The 20,929-nt window shown below is 44.2% G+C and overlaps 2 protein-coding genes and 1 pseudogene across 3 annotated transcripts; 1 reads left to right on the top strand and 2 right to left on the bottom strand.

Moving 5' to 3' along the window:
• Positions 1-289: 289 nt before the first annotated feature.
• On the bottom strand, positions 290-11,272 carry LOC126997805 (neogenin-like). The gene is made up of 4 exons (XM_050859018.1): positions 11,193-11,272; positions 3,455-3,713; positions 1,361-1,661; positions 290-1,190 (listed from the first exon to the last, which is right to left on the bottom strand). Exons 1-4 carry the CDS (start codon positions 11,270-11,272, stop codon positions 1,129-1,131), a joined length of 702 nt encoding a protein of 233 aa, XP_050714975.1. The 3' UTR covers positions 290-1,128.
• LOC126997940 (H(+)/Cl(-) exchange transporter 7-like) lies at positions 5,912-15,362 on the bottom strand. Of its 2 annotated transcripts, none has more exons than XM_050859193.1 (4): positions 14,535-15,362; positions 13,614-13,757; positions 11,193-11,316; positions 5,912-6,017 (listed from the first exon to the last, which is right to left on the bottom strand). In XM_050859193.1, the coding sequence occupies exons 1-3, from the start codon at positions 14,691-14,693 to the stop codon at positions 11,281-11,283; spliced, it is 339 nt and encodes a 112-aa protein (XP_050715150.1). In that variant the 5' UTR covers positions 14,694-15,362; the 3' UTR covers positions 5,912-6,017; positions 11,193-11,280. The 2 variants fall into 2 exon arrangements, with proteins under 2 accessions (XP_050715150.1, XP_050715149.1); XM_050859192.1 differs by lacking the exon at positions 5,912-6,017 and adding an exon at positions 7,437-8,174.
• Positions 11,629-13,166, top strand: LOC126997939 (signal transducer and activator of transcription 5A-like; annotated as a pseudogene).
• Positions 15,363-20,929: the final 5,567 nt, after the last annotated feature.

Below are 20,929 nucleotides of genomic sequence, written 5' to 3' on the forward strand. Positions count from 1 at the left end.
CGCGGATGGCTGAGTCCGTAACAGGCCGGTAGGTCTTGGTGGCTGGCGGGGTTTTGTTGGATGTGGTAGGTGCAGGTGTCCAAAGAACTGACAGGTGTGTGCTGCGTCCCATGGGAGGGAGGGGCTTAGGGGGAAGGTAGTGGGAAGTGAGGTCAGTGAGGATTAAATCCAGTGTGTTTGTGCCGTGTGTGGGGAAATTTACTACTTGTGTGAGATGTAGCTGGTCCTCAATATCAATATCACTGGTGTGTGGAGTGGAGTGAATGTGAAATCTGTGCCAATCGCAGCAGATGGGTTAAACCTTTATGGAGTATGTGGTGCTTTTCTTGAGGGCAAAGAGTCGTCTGTTTCCGTCTGTGGCTTTGGTCTTGGAGGAACCTGACTCGCCGCGCTCTTTGTAGCGGATCTTGCAGCTGGTGATGATCCCATTCTGGTGCTCGGCCAGCGGAGGCTCCCAGCAGATGATGAGGCTCTGAAGGGAAAGGCCGTGTGAGGGAAAAAAGTTATACGATAAATTATCAAAATACAATCTTAAAAAGTTTGAACATTGTGTGAGGCCATGAATGCTTCAACTTAACCCCCTGACTGTGGATTTCCTACCAGAAGACCTCACCAAGCTACAGGAATGGAACACAAACCGGCTGCTACAATTCAGTGGAGAAAAATGTAAAGTCCTGCAGCTTGGGAGGGGATATCCTGCGCACCAATGCCACACTGGATACACTCCACTATCCACCACAGAGCCAGGGAAAGACATGGGAGTAAATGTTTTCAGGCTACCAGTGAAGGCCAAATCCATGCCAATCGCAGCAGACGGGTCAAATATAATGAATGTGCAAGGGTTAAAAATACTGAAACAATGAATGTGCAACTTGTAGAGATGATGTGAAGGAAACGAACAGAGCAGAAAGCTATTTAAAAACGAGTTTCACAATGTATCTTTGCCTTGGAAGCCTTCCACAACTCGCCCTTGAGCTGGCAGCCTCAACGCTCACATTCTGAGGCTCCTTTGAGGGCACGTCTGAGAAGGTTCTGGCAGTGACCTCCGGGGTGGCATCTCCCCCACCATTACTGTTGACGGCGGTGAGCCACACGCTGTGCTCAGTGAACTGGTCCAGGCCTTGGAGGTCATGTGACGTACCAGTGACCTTTACTACGTGTTCTTCTGCTGACCCAACCTGAGGAGAAAACTACAAGGGAGACAATGGTTAAGATACACACTAGGACTTGTACAAACACATGGCTATGGTCACCCTCTACTCAAAGGAAGGTCACTAATGACACACAAGGATATGGGGAGACTTTTGTTAGGCAACAGAGACTCCACATTTAGCACACAGTTCTATAAGGCCGTCCACACCTGCGTATAGAACATGGTGTATCCCGTGATGGGCGTTTTGGCCAGTACGGGCGGCGACCAAGTGGCCTCCAGACTGGTGGGTGAGGTGGAGACAACTTTCAGACTCTGAGGCGGAGGGCAGGTCCAGGTCCGGCTTGGTGAACACCCGCACCTCGTGTATGGAGGCGCCCACCAGGCTGCCGGAGGTGTGGGCCGCCACCCGCACCATGTAGTTACTCCCGGGACTTAGGTCGCTGATCTGGGTCTTGTATTCATCCCGTCCCTCGCTGGAGGAGCTGCACTCACGTTCTGGACGCGTTCTCTGCAGTGAAGGGAGGAAAGTGATGTGTGAATTACTTATTTTGATGAAATGTTGTATATGTACTCGCTAAAATGTTATCATTTCTTTATAATCACTGGAATGGCAGTTGGATAACTCTGTATTTGCTAAATACATCTTAACAGTAGTAGTATTGTGTTGAATTTTTTATGCAATAAATATTCCCAGGTTGTGTCCTTTGGTTCTGACATGAGTGATCCTTCCTGCTTGTAGAGGACTGAGTATCCCAGGAATAATTATTGTGAACAGCATAAAGACTAGTAGGCACAGTGACTGTCAAGGCCCACACCAAGAGAAGGCAAATGATGTAAACAAGCTGTGTCAACAATGAGCAGACATTCTAAGTATTGAAAACAAGGAGTAGTAGTAGTAGTGGTGTGCCTGAGCTGCCCCACTTACTGTGTCTGTGACCTGCCTTGTGCGTGGGTGGGGGCATGCTGCTCCTTCCTGGAGGTGAGCCCAGACAACTTATTATCAAAATACCACAACAAAATAGTCATTCTCGGGTAAATCACATTTTAGTGAGTCACTAACTCTCAGCACCGGCTTTGATATCTCCAAACTTCAGGACAATCAAATATGAACACATTACTGGAGACGTGTGCTTTGCCCACAGTGTAATCTATGCATTTTATTCATTCTTCAAGGAATAATAAACACAACAAAGGGTTATGCTTACAGCCATGCTAAGAAAATCACATGCATCAACATCAATAACTTGGGTAATGTACACTTTTTAAAACTGCAGCGTCTGTACCAGCGGCTGCAGCTGCCCTCAGAAACATTGGAATACATTCAGTAACCTTGTAAATGTTTGCGTCTGGGCTTATTAGCAACCTGGAATTATCTGGACTAGTCACTGCCTGTGTCCAATGCAGACAACACTACATCAGTACTCATGAATGCAAACAAAGGGCTACAGTGTGAACAGTGTCTGCCCCGCACTGAACATCTGCTTAATTGAATAAAGTACACACAGCTGGGCGTCCCCGGCGAGCTGTGCGCCACACACTGGTACATCCCGGTGTACTCCTGGCGCACCAGGCCAAGGATCTACAGGTTGTTGCCGCTCACACTCTACAGGGAGGCTTGGCATTACACACACCTAACACAACACAGCTGTGTTTTGTGTAGCTATTGACAGCCTTATATTTATCTCCCTGCATAGAGCCTTATATCCCTTATCTACTGAAATCCCTTATGTATCTACTTAGAACCTTGTATCCCTTTTCCTTTACTTATCTCTTTAGAACCTTATGCATGGAACCTTATGGATTCTAATGTATCTCTTTACATACCTTATGCATCCATTTAGAGCAGTGGTTCTTAACCTTTTTACTTCCCCGCCCCTTCCAGGAAGTAGTCCTTCCCTCCACGCCCCCTTGCATCTAGCAATAAAATTTCCTTACAGATGTTAAAGAAACTGGCAAGCCCTAAGTAGACTATAGGAAACTGAAGTAATGGCGATACTTTTGCATTTGTTCATAAACTTCTCAATATTAGCCCACGCTCTTGGTAAGAGAATAGCAAATATAATTAGAGAAATTCCTAGTTTTCCCCTAGGGCTCGCACCCCCCCTGGAAATTACTGTGCTCCCCCTCAGAGGGGTGCACCCCCCAGGTTAAGAACCACTGATTTAGGGCCTTACATTCCTTTCCCCTTATGTATGTATGTATGTATGTATGTATCCACCAATCTATCTATCTTATGAATCTACATATCTCTGTCCTTTTAAACCTGTAACAGCGATAAATTTCCACAGAAGTCCGGCTCACCTGAAGGTATTCCGTCTCCACCAGCAGCTCGCCGTTCTTGAGCCAGTGGAGCGAGGGCTCTGGCTGGCCGTACACGCTGCACTCCAGCTCCACGTTCTCCTTCTCATAGGCGAGAGCGTTGGCCGGCTGCCTCAGAAACCTCGGAGCAACTGTCACACAATTTTCAAGCTTTAGTAACTGAGAGAAACATGATGACTGAAGAACACTAAGATTTTTACTATGCCAAACTTTATACTCAAACCGCAAAAATATTGCTAGTCTTTGTTATTCCATTTTCAACATTTTTACCACTCTAGTAACTGAGAGGAACTTAATGATTGACAAACACTTAAGATTTTTACAATGGCAAAATTTATCCACACAAATCACAAAAAAATATGCAGTCTTTGTTATATCACTGAAAATACTTTAGTACTGAGACAAACATCTAACCTAACCTAACTTAACGATAACTGGCAAATGCTAACCTTTCACAATGCCAAACTTTATATACTCAAACCACAAAGATATGAATAGTCTTTCTTATACCATTTTCAATACTAGTAACGGAGACAAACATATGATCATCATTTCCTGGATGCCTGCTCCTAGGAGCTCCCAGCAGGGGATGGCCATGGCAGAAGAGCTTCCATCTTTCTCTATCCAGACACTCCCTCCTTGCCTGCTCAAAGTTTCTCAAAGATCTTTCCCCCCTCTCCCCAACGTACTCTTGCACCCTATCCCTCTATTTCACTGGAGGTCGTCCTCTAGAATTCCCTCCCTCTATCTTACTCACATACACCCTTCTGGTCATCTTACTCTCCTCCATTCGCTCCATGTGGCCAAACCACTTTAAAGTCTGTCGCTTCACTTCTTCCACCACTCCACACTTCTTCCCTTCACCCCTGTGACACATTCCAAAACGTTCGTACACACTTTCATTACTCATTCCATCCATTCTACTCACACCACAAGCACTCCTCAAATAACTCATTTCCACTGCCTGCACTCTAGACCTCTGACTTTCATTCCAGGCCCACGTTTCACTTGCATATGTGAGGGTTGGTACTATTATTGTATTTCTCAAATCCCTCTTTACCTCCATGCTCACACTTCTGCCATTCATGATTCGTCCCAAAGACCCTAAAACCCTTCTTCCTTGCAATGCCCTTTCTCTTATCTCTCCCTCCATACCACCATGCTTACACATAACTGATCCAAGATACTTAAACTCATTGACCTCCTCCATTTCTTCACCATTCAAAATTATTTTGCATTCTTTTTCACATTAAATTCTCACTCTATATGGGCATACAAAATCTACAACCTCACTTCTATTTCGCTCACAAACCATCACTTCACTTCTGTTGACATTTACTTTCAGCTTTCTCCTGTTACAGACACTATCAAAAACACTGACCAAATTTTGTAGGTCACTTTCATTTTCTGCAATGAGCACCGTGTCATCAGCAAACAGTATCGAATTCAGTACCCACTTCCTTCCCTCATCGAACAGTCTTACTCCATCTTCTCCAACTTTGCCCTTCATTTCTCTAATGACACCATCCATATAAATATTGAATAACCATGGTGACATGACGCACCCTTGTCTTAGGCCCACTTTTATCTCAAAATGTTCACTTGTTTCTCCAGTAATTTTGACACATGCAGATGCATCATCATATAGAGAGACTGTATTAGCTCTAGCTTTTTCCATATTCATGAAGGCAGCGTATAGTTTCTTTCCTTTTACTATTATTTTTTCTACTTCCATCCTGAAGGCAAATATTTGATCCACACATCCCCTTCCCTTCCTGAAGCCTCCTTGTTCTTCACTGATTTTCTCTTCTGTAAGTCTTTGCACCCTCTCTATTATGATTTTTCCATATACCTTTCCGGGTATACTCAGGAGACCTATACCTCTATAGCTCCCACATTCCCCTCTCCTGCCCTTCCCCTTGTAAACTGGGACAACGATGGCTTTCGTCCAGTCTGCTGGCACCCTCCCATGCTACCTCACATATCTTGACCATCCATTTCACGACTTCATCTCCTATGACAAACATATAATTCACAATCACTAAGATTTTTACCATGCCAAACTTTATTCACACAAAGCACAAGAGTTAACCAGCATCTTCATTCTTTCATCCCTTTCACTGGTAAACTCTGGAACAGCCATCATGTGTCTGTATTTCCTCCTGCCTATGACCTCTACACCCAATATTAACCTCTCATGTTTTTCTTTATAGGAGCAGTGCTTTATTGTTTTCATTGTTTTTTTGCCTTTGAACGCTTTCATTGCTGTAAAAAAATATATATGTCATAGTTTTGTCTCACCTTGGACCTGTATGTGGGCCACTGCGTCGAGTCCTCCCTCCTGTTCTCCGCCCGGCACCTGTACGTCCCCTAGTCCTACTCATGCAGTCCATGGATGTGCAGGCTGCTGCTGCTGGTGCCGCAGAACAGTGTGTCCAGGTCCCTGTTCTCCGCCCGGCACCTGTACGTCCCCTCATCCTCCTCCTGCAGGCCATGAATGTGCAGGCTGCTGCTGCTGGTGCCGCAGAACAGTGTGTCCAGGTCCCTGAGGAAAGGCAGAAAGGTACGGTAAGCAAGTGAGTTTTGTATCTAATTGCTGTTTGTCACAATTTTTCTTTTTTTACAGTACGTAGAGGAAGCAGCTCAAGGGAAAAAATAAATACCAACAAAAACAGTCCATTACAATAAGCCTGCTGCAACACTTACCTTATATACAGCAATAACTGCAACACACACACACACACACACACACACACACACACACACACACACACACACACTAAAAAAAAAAGTAATGGGTATATATTTATTTGATTCTGAAATCTCTCCCTCAGTCACTGTTATCCAAGCTCTCAAGACACATCAAAATACCCCTCTCAGTCATCATCATCATTTCATCGACGCCTGCTCCTAGGAGCTCCCAGCAGGGGATGGCGACGGCAGAAGAGCTTCCACCTTTCTCTATCCGGACACTCCCTCCTTGCCTGCTCAAAGTTTCTCAAAGATATTCCCCCCCTCTTCCTAACGTACTCTTGCACCCTATCCCTCCATTTCACAGGAGGTCGTCCTCCAGCATTCCCTCCCTCTATCTCACTCACATACACCCTTCTGGTCATCTTACTCTCCTCCATTCGCTCCATGTGGCCAAACCACTTTAAGGTCTGTCGCTTCACTTCTTCCACCACTCCACACTTCTTCCCTTCACCCCTGTGACACATTCCAAAACGCTCGTAAACACTTTCATTACTCATTCCATCCAATCTACTCATACCACAAGCACTCCTCAAATAAGTCATTTCCACTGCCTGCACTCTAGACCTCTGACTTTCATTCCAGGCCCACGTTTCATATGTGAGGGTTGGTACTATTATTGTATCTCTCAAATCCCTCTTTACCTCCATGCTCACACTTCTGCCATTCATGATTCGTCCCAAAGACCCTACCACCCTTCTTCCTTGCAATGCCCTTTCTCTTATCTCTCCCTCCATACCACCATGCTTACACATAACTGATCCAAGGTACTTAAACTCATTGACCTTCACCATTTAATGCGGAAGATTACTTTACAGTTGATCGATCAAAATAGAACAAGAAGAAATCACAATTTGAAGATAAGTGGTAAAAGATTCTCGTCACACGAAGCTAAACACTTCTTCTTCAATCGAGTTGTTAAGGTTGGAACTCTCTACCCTGTGATGTCGTTGATAGTACAACAGTTATGGCCTTCAATAATAGATTAGACAAGTGTTTTGAATCCAACCAGCAACTAAGATATTACTCATTGTCGTAATAATGTTAAGTTATTTCGAATACTGGTGTCCTTGTCCGCTTTTATCGCCCGGTTAGTGGTAGCAGTAATGGTAGTTCTTTCCTCTTTCCTACATAATTTCCATGCAGTTTTCCATGCTGCATGGTTCTTTTCATTCCTGCCAGCTTTGGCTGGAGGGATGGGGGTGGCGAAGAGCCTTCGCCTTTGCTGTCCTTCATCTTCCACCTTTGATTAGATAGTTAGTGTAGCTTGTCACAAACAGCCTCGTAAGGACCAGCAGGTCTGCTGTTGTTTGTTCTTCCTTTGTGTCTTTGTGTTCTTCAAAATTCAAAATTATTTTGCATTCTTTTTCACATTCAATTCCACTCTATATGGGCATACAAAATCTACAACCTCACTTTTCAGAAACCATCACTTTACTTTTGTTGACATTTACTTTCAGCTTTCTCTTGCTCTTGTTACAGACACTGTCAAAAACAGTGACCAAGTTTTGTAGGTCACTTTCATTTTCTGCAATGAGCACCGTGTCAACAGCAAACAGTACTGAATTCAGTACCCACTTCCTTCCCTCAATCAGTCAGCCTCTGAAATGATGAAGGCTGAGCACCAGGCAGGGAAGAGAACATTCCAGCAAACTATAATGTAAAAAATGTAAAGCCAATAAAATATTCCTGTGGATTGATGAACAACTCATGATTGTATAGAGCCTGTGGCAGCCAGCAACATAAAACATTTTCTTGTCATGAAAGTGAGCATAAATACTCACTTTAAGGCAGTTCACACAGCTACAAAGAATAAAATACAAAATGAACAACATACATCACAAGACAAAGCCCCTGCTGAGAGTGTTGGCCACACAGTGTTAGGCCTTGGCACAAGTATGAGAGAGTATTAACATGCACAAGGTGTCTTAACCATCCTCTTCCCCGCCGCCTGTGAGGAGAAACCAAGCATGAGTCTTGTCAGCCGGGCAGGGAATTGGTCAATGCTATTTGTCATGCCATACACTGCTTGTGGGAATATTTACAGGTTCATCACATACAGCAAAACCATTCTTCCTTGTTGTTACTAAGGCAAACAGCTGATGTTGAGTTTTATTGTAATGCCTTGAAAACTAAGGACACCTTCCCTGTACAAGATACTACAGAGATACTTAGAAGCATAACCACTTTTTAATGTATATGAAACTAGTCCAGAATTCTCCATTTCCTGCCTCTTGAGCCACGAGGCTGGGGGAGTAAGGCTCAGCACTGCCCACAGACTGGCTGACCAGCTCAGGGCTCTCTCAGGGCCGAGTCCTGGCCAGAGTGGGCACCATGGGCAGCCTCCCCTAACCTGAGTCTCCTCTACACCCACCACTGAATGGGTATCACGTATCAACGGGGGCTGTGCCCTTCCTCCCCAGGGGGGGCTCTAAACTCTATGCAGAGATCTGTCACTTATGAGCTTCATGCCTTCTCGGGGAAGGTAGTGACGGACAATCCTGAGTCTATTGTGTGATGACATCATGGTGAATTACACACACACACACACACACACACACACACACACACACACACACACACACATTTCTAACTAACAGGGAAATGAGGACAATAATCAAGGACAAGGTTTCCAACTGGTGCCCAGTGAGGAGTGGGGTCCCACAAGGTTCAGTGCTGGCGCCAATAATGTTTGCTGTTTATATAAATGATATGGTGGAGGGAGTGACCAGCTATGTGAGTTTGTTTGCAGATGATGCAAAGCTGTTGAGACGAGTCAATGATGTGAAGGACTGTGAGGCATTGCAGAGGGACCTGGACAAAATATGGGAATGGAGTGGTACATGGCAGATAGAACAACCTTGGGAAATGTAAAAAAAAATAGAGTTTGGTAGGAGTGGTAGAAGATGTGAATACAATTATAAGATGGGAGGTGAGATAATATGCAGAGGAATGGAAGAAAAAGATTTGGGAGTGACTGTCTCAGAGAACATGTCACCGGACAAACACATCAACAGGATAACATAAGGACAGCATTTGTGTATTTTGGACGAGGAGATGATGAAGAAAATAATAGTTACAATGATAAGGCCAAGGTTGGAGTATGCAGCAGTGGTCTGGTCTCCTCATGAAAAGAAGAACATAAGAAAGCTGGAAAGAGTGCAGAGAGTGGCAACTAAGATGGTACCGGAACTTAGGGATCAGACTTACGAGGAGAGACTCAATAGCATGGGGCTCACAACCCTGGAGAGAAGAAGAGAGAGAGAGGAGACCTGATAGCGGTGTACAGGGTGGCGAGTGGGGTGGAGAATCTGGACAGAGAGGACCTGTGTGTGTGGAGCGAGAGAGAAACGAGAGAACATGGAGAGTTGAGGGCGACCACGTGTAGGCGAGATGTGAAAAAGTTTAGCTTCCCAAACAGAAGCATTGAGCTGTGGAATGGACTGGAGGAGGAGGTGGTTTGTGCAAGAAGCATTCATGATTTTAAGAAAAAGTTGGATAAGAGGATATGGAGACGGGACAGCGCGAGGGTAGCTCTTTTCCTGTCACAACTAGGTAAATACACACACACACACACACACACACACACACACACACACACACACACACACACACACACACACCCACACCCACACGGCCCGGTAGCTCAGGGGTAGAGCGTCTGGCTCACAACCAGAAGGACCGCGGCTCAATTCCCCGGCCGGGTGAAGATAAGTTGGGTTTATCTTCTTTCACGTGTAGCCCCTGTTCACCTAGCAGTGAGTAGGTACGCGACGTCAGGCAAGGAGTTGTGACCTCGTTGTCGCGGTGTGTTGTGTGTGAGTGGTCTCAGTCCTACCCAAAGATCAGTACTATGAGCTCTGTGTTCCTCCGTAGGGGAACGGCTGGCTGTCTCGAGAGACCCGCAGCAGACCAAGAGGTGAATTACACACACACACACACACACACACACACACACACACACACACACCCACACCCACACACATGTAAGAAACAATAAAGACTGTAATTCTGCAAGAAGACCTAAACAAGATTTGGAAGTGGAGTATGGAATGGGAGATGAAATTCAATGTGAAAAAAATGTCATGTTATGGAAATGGGAAAAAGAGAAGGAAGACCAAAATGGACACATAAAATGGAAGATGGTGAAACATTAAAGAAAGTACACGAAGAGAGAAATCTGGGAGTAATAATGCAAGATAACAAACAGCCAGAGAGTCATGTTAATCAGATATTCGGTGATACGTATAACACGGTGAGAAATATAGGAACAGCATTCCACTACATGGATATGATGAGAAGGTTAATTACCACCATGACCAGACCAAAGTTGGAATTGCAGAGGCAGTGTGGTCTCCCCATAAGAAGAAACACATGAAGAAACTAGAAAGAATACAAAAATGGTTCCAGAGCTGGAGGGATTGACACATGAGGAAAGACTAAAGGAAATGGACCTACCAACACTAGAACAAAGAAGAGAAAGGGGAGACCTAATACAAACCTACAAATTATTGAACAAAATGTAAGAAGTAGACAACGAGGAGTTACTACTAAAAGAGGAAATTACCGCCAGGAACACAAGAGGACAGTAAAAAATTGAGGAAAAGAAGATGCTTGAGAGACACAAAGAAATATAGCTTCCTGCAAAGAAATATAGAGCTTTGGAACAGACAAAGTGAGGATGTAGTATTGGCAAGGAGTGTGCTAAGGAAAAGTTGGATAAATGTAGATACGGAGACGGGACCACACCAGCGTAAAGCCCAGGCCTGTAAAACTACAACTAGGTAAATACACACACACACACACACACACACACACACACACACACACACACACACACATATGATATCCTTCTCTTTGATCTTCCTGTGTTAGTCTTCCCTAAGCTGTCCTTCCCTTCCCTTCACTCTCTCTCTCCCTCGCCTTCCATCCTGAACAAACCCTTGCAGCCCTTCATGCTCCCTCTTACTCTTTGTCTAGGAGTGGCCCATCATCTGTAGTCCTGGCCACCCTGCCCTTGGCCATGGCCGGCACCGTGGGCAGCAGCATCTTGGTGGTCAGCTCACGGCCACAGACCTTGCCCACGACCTGACCTATGGAAAAAAGAATGGAAGTGATTTCCAGCAAATACCACTGATAAATAAATGGCCAGGAAGGGGCAAGTTTAATACCTGTGGACACTACGCTGCTTTAATAGCAACATCTCACAAAAAAAAAAATCTCTCTCTCTCTCTCTCTCTCTCACACACAAAACTAGGTAAATACACACACACACACACACACACACACACACACACACACACACACACACACACACACACACACACACACATCCTGCCTCGCCGCACCAAGAAACATCAGATTAGCTCAGGCCATTGTGTCAAGAACAGGAGTGAGTCCTTTGCTCTCCAGTACTGAACAAACATCACATCATGAAGCCAAACACCAGATTCTCATCAAGTGTGCGTCTAGTGGTGGGTGGCAGGTGACCACGACCCACCTCAGGTGAGGCTGCCCATCATGAGTGAGGCCCCGGCCAATGCTCTCCTCAACAATGAGCAAAGCTGAAATGTCAGGGGAAATTCTCAACAATACTGGCAGCATGGAGCATCACCAGGGCTCAAGGCAGCTCTCCCTTAGTTTCCGAGACATGAAAATAAAGAGAGCTGAGAAGAAGGGCGCGAACTCAGTTCTGGATGACAAGTTTTCCCTACTCTTCCAGGCACAGTTCAGTGTTGGTGAGGTGGTGTTCCAAGTGTGTCACTGCCTGCAGTGTTCATGGCAGCCAGGAGCCTCATGCTTGGCCCACAGTCTGCTGGGATGATGCATTTGCCAAGCAAGGGCGCACACACTGCCTCAGAAGGTTCCATGGCCACAGGTTTTGGACGTGTTTGATGCCAAATTCCAATCTGCCACAGGAAGAGGATTGACAGAAGACAACCTAAAGTTCTTAGCTGGAAAGGCATTCAGGAGTCCTCAAGTACAAGATTTCACTAACATGTCATGGTCATGGTTCTGCAAGGAGCCTCTGTCAGGACAGAACTTAACTTTTTGGGAGTGGTTCTTTGAAGGTCACCAAGGAGCACAGCCTTAGAGCTTTGGGCTTTGTGGGACACCCGCAGGCTGAGGAAATGATAAAAAACTCCAAGCCTAGGGCTCCTGCGCTTCTCTGACTCAGAAGTTGGGGGAGGCAATATGGCATGGAAGACACCACTAAAGACTGTGTTCAGAGGCAGGTATTCCTGCTTCAGCCTTGTACCAGTAACTCCTTTGTCCGCTGGGTGAGGTGCTAAGGTACAGTTTGGGGCATGTGCTCTAGCAGACCTTCAATTCGTCCTGTACCTGAACCTAAAGAGCAGCAAGTACTACACCACAGCCAACAATGGGTGTGTCAAGCCTCGTCTAATTCTTAACATCCCAGCAGCAGGGCACGTCAGGGGAATCTTAGCCCAGTGCTCCACAAGCAATGTATCCAAGGCATGATGCCGTAGATCCACCTCCTGTGAGCACCAAGCCATCTCATTGTGCTCGGTATTATAAGACACTTTGGCTTCTCACATCAGCTATTTCTGAAGGTCAAAGAGGGGGTCAATCAGGTTCTAATGAGTGTTTTTTAAGGTTCATGCTACAGAAGAAGGATCAAACTACCACCGGGCTCATAAAACCACCCCTGGAAATGCTCACAACTCCTAGGAAAGCCTTGCCAAATATGTGAACTTGGTTAACAAAATGTTTTAATATAGGAGTGACAATGTGTCTCCACAACGCCCCCACAACAACCCTGCTGATTGTCCTGACACCCTGGAAAGCCTGCCAGACACAGACTTCTCAGCCTCCGTGTGGTCCTCAGTGTTTGGCAGCGTGACAGACAGGGACTGACTGGAAAAGTGGACACTTGTCCGTGGTGGAAAATATTATTTGCATGCTGTTCACAACTAATGGATGTTAAGAAACAGTACAGAATCTTCTCATATTTGTCTGTCATAAACCTAGTAAATGTTTATCAGTGTTTGTAGGAGTTCCTTTTGGGTGTTGTATTAGCTAATATGAATACAAGTGTGCCGATGGAGGCTCATAAGTGCTGCAATCCCATTTTTTCATAATAATAATAATAATAATAATAATAATAATAATAATAATAATAATAATAATAATAATAATTAACAAAATTCTGTGGGCCAGGTTTAACACTTTGCTCTTGTTTAGGAAGAAATTAAGTATGATTTGCAGGTACCTGAAAGGATCACTTGACCTTTGGCCTCAACCCATGGAGCTAGTCTGCTATCAGGAACACTCAACTGAGACTTTCCATTCATCCACTTACACACACACACACACACACACACACACACACTCTCTCTCTCTCTCTCTCTGCGGCTCAGTCACCCACCTTTCCCACGGCCCGGCCTCCCAGCACAGAGAAGGTCACCCCCATGGCCTTGCTCATCAGGGTCTTGATCCTCACCACGCGGGACACCTTGGCGCCATTCAGGTAACACTTGACCTGCGGGATGCCACTGCCGGCAGCCACGGGCTGTGAGGCGGAGGGGAGGAGGGAAGGAGTGTCAGTGAGGGCCACAGAATGGTCCCCAAAATAGTGGCTTCAGAGCTAGTGACGTTTTCTTACTTTTTGATATCGCTGGGCACATGAGAGCAACAGCATCACACAGCATTGACTCAAAGCCTGTGTACTGCTGCAAGGGATGAAGGAATGAAGAAGCTGCTTACTCTTGCATAAGGGACTTGGACAGCATAGGGAAGAGCTAAAGTAGAAAGAGTTTGTAGGATGGGTCAGGCCAGGCTGGGTTAGGTTAGAAAGGGGGTGAAAGAATGAAGAAGCCAGTTAACTCTTGCATAAGGGATTTGGACAGCATTGAGATGAGCTAGAGTAGAAAAAGAGTTTGTAGGATGGGTCAGGCCAGGCTAGCTTAGGTGTGGGGGGGGCTGGGTTAGGTTAGGAAGGGGGTGAGAGTGAGGAAGCTGGTCAACTCTTGCATAAGGGATTTGGACAGCATAGGGATGAGGTAGAGTAGAAAACAGTTTGCAGGATGGGTCAGGCCAGGCTGGGTTAGGTGTGGGGGGCTGAGTTAGGTTAGGAAGAGGAGGGGACAGTGGGATTGGTTGGTTTAATAAGGGCAGGAAAGAATGAAGAAGCTGGTTAACTCTTGCATACAGGATTTGGCAGCACAGGGATGAGTTAGTGTAAAACAGAAATACAGACACACAAACCCTCACATAAAACTCAAAAGATCAACACAAGACTTAACTCAACTTGTGTCTACTCCAACAAGGCATATCCGGACACACTCACCTCCACATAAGAGCCGAGGAAGGCAGCCACAAGCGCCGGGCCAATGTTCAGCGCGACAAACAGCAGGTAGGGGAGAGTTAGCGCCTCCTGCTGCACCCCGCAGTCACTGTCTGAGGCCCGGCTAAGGAAAGTTGGTGGGAAACTTAAGACAGTATTCATTTGTTAATCATTTACTAGCATCATAATTCTTTTCATCACTCTCCACTCCCCGTCCTAACCTACCCAAAGATGCCACACCTGACCCAGCCTGGCTTGACCCAGCCTTCAAACTTTTGTTCTACTCAAGCTCATCCCGATGCTGTCCAAATCCCTTATTTTATTTTATTTATTTTTTTACAGCTAAGGAGACAGTTCAAAGATAAGTAAAAATTGCCGTAGAAATTCAAAGATAAGTAAAAATTGCCGTAGAAATTCAAAGATAAGTAAAAATTGCCGTAGAAATTCAAAGATAAGTAAAAATTGCCGTAGAAATTCAAAGATAAGTAAAAATTGCCGTAGAAATTCAAAGATAAGTAAAAATTGCCGTAGAAATTCAAAGATAAGTAAAAATTGTCGTAGAAATTCAAAGATAAGTAAAAATTGCCGTAGAAATTCAAAGATAAGTAAAAATTGCCGTAGAAATTCAAGAAGTAAAAATGGAAAGACTGAGTGGCGGGAATGTGATAATTGAAGATCCTTAAGACATGACTGAGCAAAACAAAAAGTTCCAGCAAGTTTTTACAATAGAATCAAATTTCAAGTTACCGCAACCGCACTGATGATTTTTCAGTACCGCGCCACCTCTGGCAGACAGTTAAACGAGCCTGTTTGCAGATGATGCAAAATTGCTAAGACATACTAGAAACAGTAAAGACTGTGATATTCTCTAAGACCTGAACAAGATTTGGAAATGAAGTATTGAATGGGAGATGAAATTCAATGTGAAGAAATGTCATGTAATGGAAATGGGGAAGAGTGAAGGGAGACCAAAATGGACATATAAAATAGGAAATGGAGAAATATTAACCCGACAGCTTCGGCGGACCCCATTTGGGGCTCGACTCAAAACCCCTAATTCCAGCTAATTGTTGGTGGTGGCGGCATAGTGCAACCCACCATGCATGGTCATTGTGGTGGGTGAGTGATCTTGAGGTGGGCTTATTTGTCATAGGTTGTGTTGTAAGGTCATGGCAGACTGAATTAGCTACCCATACAGTAATCACTTGTTAAACTCTCTAAAGTAGACAACAAGCGACTCTCGGCTAGATGCCGCACGTCACGACTGCTTGTTTTGTAACAAACACTGCCCATAACAATGGAGGAAAAGTAAATATTTTAACGGCTTTATGGTCATGAGAGGAGTACTCTGATGTATGTTCCATGCTCTTTTTTTAGTTTCAAAATGCAGTGTAATGTTGCCGTTTCTCGGCCACCTCTCGGCTTTCCCACAGCCGAAGCCCACGGGCTAAAGAGAGTTCAAGAAGAGAGAGATCTGGGAGTGACAATACAAGATAATCAACAGCCTGAAAGTCATGTAAATCGGATATTCAGTGATACGTATAATATGGTGAGAAATATAGGATTAGCATTCCACTACATGGATAAGGATATGAAGAAAAAGTTAGTAACCAATATGATTAGGACAAAATTGGAATATGCAGAGGCAGTGTGGTCTCCCATAAGAAACACAAAAAAACTAGAAAGAATACAAAGAATGACAACAAATATGGTTCCAGGGCTGGAGAGATTGCCGACATATAAGGAAAGACTAAAGGAAATGGACCTACCAACACTAGACCAAAGAGGAAAGGGGAGACCTAACACTAATTTATAAATTATTGAGCAAAATGGAAGAAGTAGATAATGAGGAGTTACTACTAAAAGAAGGAATAAACACCAGGAACACAAGAGGACACAGTAAAAAATTTAGGAGGAAGATGCTTGGGAGACATAAAGAAAAATAGCTTACCGCAAAGAAATATAGAGGTTCGGAAAAGACTAAGTGAGGATGTAGTATCGGCAAAGAGTGTGCAAAGCTTTAAGGATAAGTTAGACAAATACAGATACGGAGACGGGACCACACGAGCGTAAGCCCAGGCCCTGTAAAGCCACAACTAGGTAAATACACATAATAACAGTCTATGTCTCCCCTAAAACCAAAGGTTGGAATGAGGCAAGATATAACACTATGCTGGAAGACACAATACGGGCACTGACAGATGAAATAAAAAATATTAAAAAGGTATTATTAACAGGAGACTTAAATTGCAGAGAAATGAAATGTGAAAATTAGACAACAGAGGGTGGTGGAAATACCTGGGGAAGTAAACTATTGAGGCTGGCAACAGATAACCTGGTGACGCAGTGGGTGCAAGGAGAAACAAGGCTGAGAGGGGATCACCAACCATCAAGACTTGACCTAATTTTCACAAAAAACGTGGAGTTGGATGAAGGAGTCACTCACGAGTGCCCCTTAGGAAAGAGTGACCATGAACTATTGGCGATGAAAACTTTGGAAGGATGTGAATATTGAGATGAGGCTTATAAGGAAAAAAGGAAAAACTACGTTAGGGCAGATTACATTGGACTCAAGACTCTTCGGCGGGGTAGACTGGACTGGTATGAAGAGGAGTACTGATATTCAAGAGAAATATGACGTTTTTATGAATATTTACAACAGAGGAACAGAGATATATGTTCCATACTACACAGTAAAAACTAAATTAGAGAAAACATGGTTTGGATGGAGGTGCGGAACAGCAAGAAGAAATATCAATAAGGCAAGGAGGAATTTAAAGAAAAGACCAAATAAGAACATAGGGACAAATATAAAAAGCAAGAAATGATTACGTGAAAATAAGGAGAGAGGAGAAAGCTAAATTTGAAAGAAGAATAGTTTTTATATGTAAAGAAGAACCAAAAATGTTTTATAAATTAGTAAACGGGAAGTTAAAAAGAAATGAAGGAGTGGAAAGGATAAAAGAAAAAAATGTATTCTACGAAACAGACAAAGAAATTGCAGAAATATTAAATAAAAAATTCATAAAGTGTTTACGAAAGAAACTGACTTTGACTGGGGCTCAGAAATTGCAATGAAGGGAAATTAAATCTTGTAAAGGTTGAGAAAGGGGAACTGTTGCACCTGATGAAAACCTTAGAGGGAAGGAAAGCTACGGGACCGGATGACATCTCCGGTCAAGTGCTAAAAGTGTAGAAATGAATTACTGGAGCCACTTCATGACATAATAACATGCTCTATGAATACAGGAAAAGTGCCCTTAGAGTGGAAGAGAGCGAACATTGTACCAATTTATAAAAGTGGAGATAAAACTGAACCACTAAATTATAGGCCAGTCTCTTTGACAAGTGTAATGTGCAAGATTTGTGAAAGTATAATAAAAAACAATGGGTTGATCATTTAGAAAAGGAAAACATGATAAATGAAGGACAGTTTGGATTTAGAAAAGGGAAATCATGTGTCACCAACTTTCTGTGTTTCTACTCAGGAGCAACAGACATGGTGCAAGAAAGAGAAGGGTGGGCTGATTGTGTGTATCTCAATTTGAAAAAAGCTTTTGACAAGGTTATGCACAAAAGGTTAACCTGGAAACTACAGCAGTGGGGAGGAATGGGCGGAAAGGTTATAGAGTGGATGAAGGATTACTTAACAGGAAGAGAAATGAGGACGGTGATTAGAGAAGAGAAATCAAATTGGAGGAGAGTAGAGAGTGGAGTTCCTCAAGGCTCAGTTCTGGCACCAATAATGTTCATGATATATATAAATGATATGCCCATGGCTATAAAAAGTTGTATGAGCCTTTTTGCAGACGATGCAAAGTTAATGAGAAAAGTGAGGACGGAGGAAGACTGTGAGGAGCTGCAAAAAGACTTGGATAGGGTGTACAGATGGAGCCAGTTATGGGAGGTGGAATTTAATGCAAACAAATGCCATGTTATGGAAATGGGGAAAAGTAAAAAAACACCGAGGAAAACATACAGGATGGGAGGAGACAACTTAAAGGTGGTACATGAAGAAAAGGATTTGGGAGTAACGATGCAAGACACACTATCCACAGAGAAGCATATAAACAAGCTGTTTGGAAAAACCTACAAGATGCACAATATAACAGGAGCTGCCTTGTATAGGCCAACCGGCCTCTTGCAGACTCCTTACATTCTTATGTTCATTCCATTTTACAGACAAATAAATGATATAGAATTGCAACTAAAATGGTCCCAGAACTCTTGAATATGACGTATGAAGACAGACTGAGGGAGATGGACTTGACGACACTGGAACAAAGAAGGGAGAGAGGAGATCTGATCACGCTGTATAAGTTGGTAAATAAGTTTGATGAGGTGGATAGAGATGATCTCTTCTCTACTGCAAGAACACAGGGGCTGAGAGGACATGGAAAGAAACTTCATAAAGGAACCTGTTTGAGTGACTTCAAAAAGTGGGTATAGTTTTCCACATAGAAGTGTTAACACATGGAACAGCTTGCGGGAAGAGGTGGTGGAGGCGAGCAGTGTCCACCAAATGAAGGAAAGGCTGGATGAATGTATTTATGGAGACAGGACTACTAGAGCTTAGCTCGGGCCACCTAGACTACAAATAGTTAAATACACACACACACACACACACACACACACACACACACGCACATCTATCCTTCCCTCTCTCTTCCTTTTCCTTCCCTACCCTTTCATCCTTTCCTTTCTCTTTCCCTTCCCTTGAGTCTAGTATGGATCAAACCGTGGGTGCATGAGTCTCCCCTTCCCCTACACACACACACACACACACACACACGTGGAACAGACTTGACGAGGAGACTGTGTGCAAAAACGATTCATGAATTCAAAGCCAAACTGGATAATAAGCGTTATGGAGACGGGACAGCACGAGCCTAGTACAGCTCTTTTCCTGTATTTCACAACTAGGTAAATACACACACACACACACACACACACACACACACACACACATGGCAGGCTATGGCAGACAGCACCTGTGTGAAGACTGCCGCTGCCCGTGCCTCCGTCATGCGTCCCTCCGTGGTGATGGTGTTGAACAGCTCGCCGCCGCCGCCAGGGAATTCCACCACCAGATGAACGTGCAACAGGGTCTCCACCACCTTGAAGAGCCTGCAGTGATGAAATGGTGGTGAGGATGGTGGTGGTGGTGGTGGTAGGGTGTGTTACTTAACCACTAGAGCGGAGGTTCTTAAATTTTTTGCTAGCTACTTTTCTCCCAGAGTTGACGCCCCTCTTGGAAATTATTAGCGGCAGCACACCCTCCAGTTCAAGAGCCAGTGCACTAGAGTACTGGTGTGTTACAGGTACACTCTCTTCACTTATACATCAAGAATAAATATCTAAGTCGTCCCTCAATAACTGTTCTCTGTCAAGGTTGTGTGCCTGCCCAGACTGTGCAATTCCGTGTTCACCACTACAGACTGTCTCACACACACCCTGCTGCTAATGCTGACAATGATGATGATGCTAACCGCAAGACAGCATTTAAAAGTTACACCTCAGTTTCTGGCAATGTGAAAAGTTTGGAAAGTTTTGTTTAGTTGGCGCAACATATGTGGTCGTATGCTGGAGAGACGGAAGGGGAAGGAATTATAGGATAAGGGAACAGATCACAGGAGACAGGACACAACCCCCGATTAATACCTGGAACCCATTCACTGCTGGGTGGACAGGGGCGTAGGGTATCGGAAAAGCCGCCCAAATTTTTCCACTCCGCCTAGGAATCGAACCCGGGCTCTCTCGGTTGTGAGCCGAGTGTGGCAATGTGAAGCAAACACAATATACGTGTAAATGAAATGCGCACTAATTTATGATCGCAGGAACCGAGGTGTTCTCCTACCGTGACATTACTGACTAGGTTATCTTGGGTCGTTATAACAAGGTCAAGTATATTATTTTGTCAAGTTGGTTCAGAAACCATTTGGCTTAGATAATTTTCTTCAAGAAATTCGATCATTCTATGTGACTTGCCTTCTGTACCTGACAGTGTCGCCCAGTCGATATGGGGGAGGTTAAAGTCTCCTAGTATCAGAGAGTCGCTGTTATTAAGTGACTGCCTTAAGACGCTGTACATTTCAAGGTCGTCATCGAGTGATTGCCCGGGAGGCCTGTAAGTGACAGATATATTTAAATTAACTTTTGCAATGTTTACTCGCACGCACAAATGTTCAACGTTACTGTCTCTTGGTGTTTTGTCAGTGGGTTGCAAATAGCTTTTGACAAAAAGGGCGACGCCGCCGCCTCTACGGTTTACACGATCTTTGTTGAAGAGTCTGTAGCCATCTATGTTGTATTCGGAACTTAAATCAATATCTGTGGTGTCGATAAATGTTTCGGTTATAGCAATTATGTCAAAATATTGTGTCAGAGCAAGACATCTT

This window comes from Eriocheir sinensis, chromosome 13, assembly GCF_024679095.1.
Source record: "Eriocheir sinensis breed Jianghai 21 chromosome 13, ASM2467909v1, whole genome shotgun sequence".
NCBI classification, from domain to species: domain Eukaryota; kingdom Metazoa; phylum Arthropoda; class Malacostraca; order Decapoda; family Varunidae; genus Eriocheir; species Eriocheir sinensis.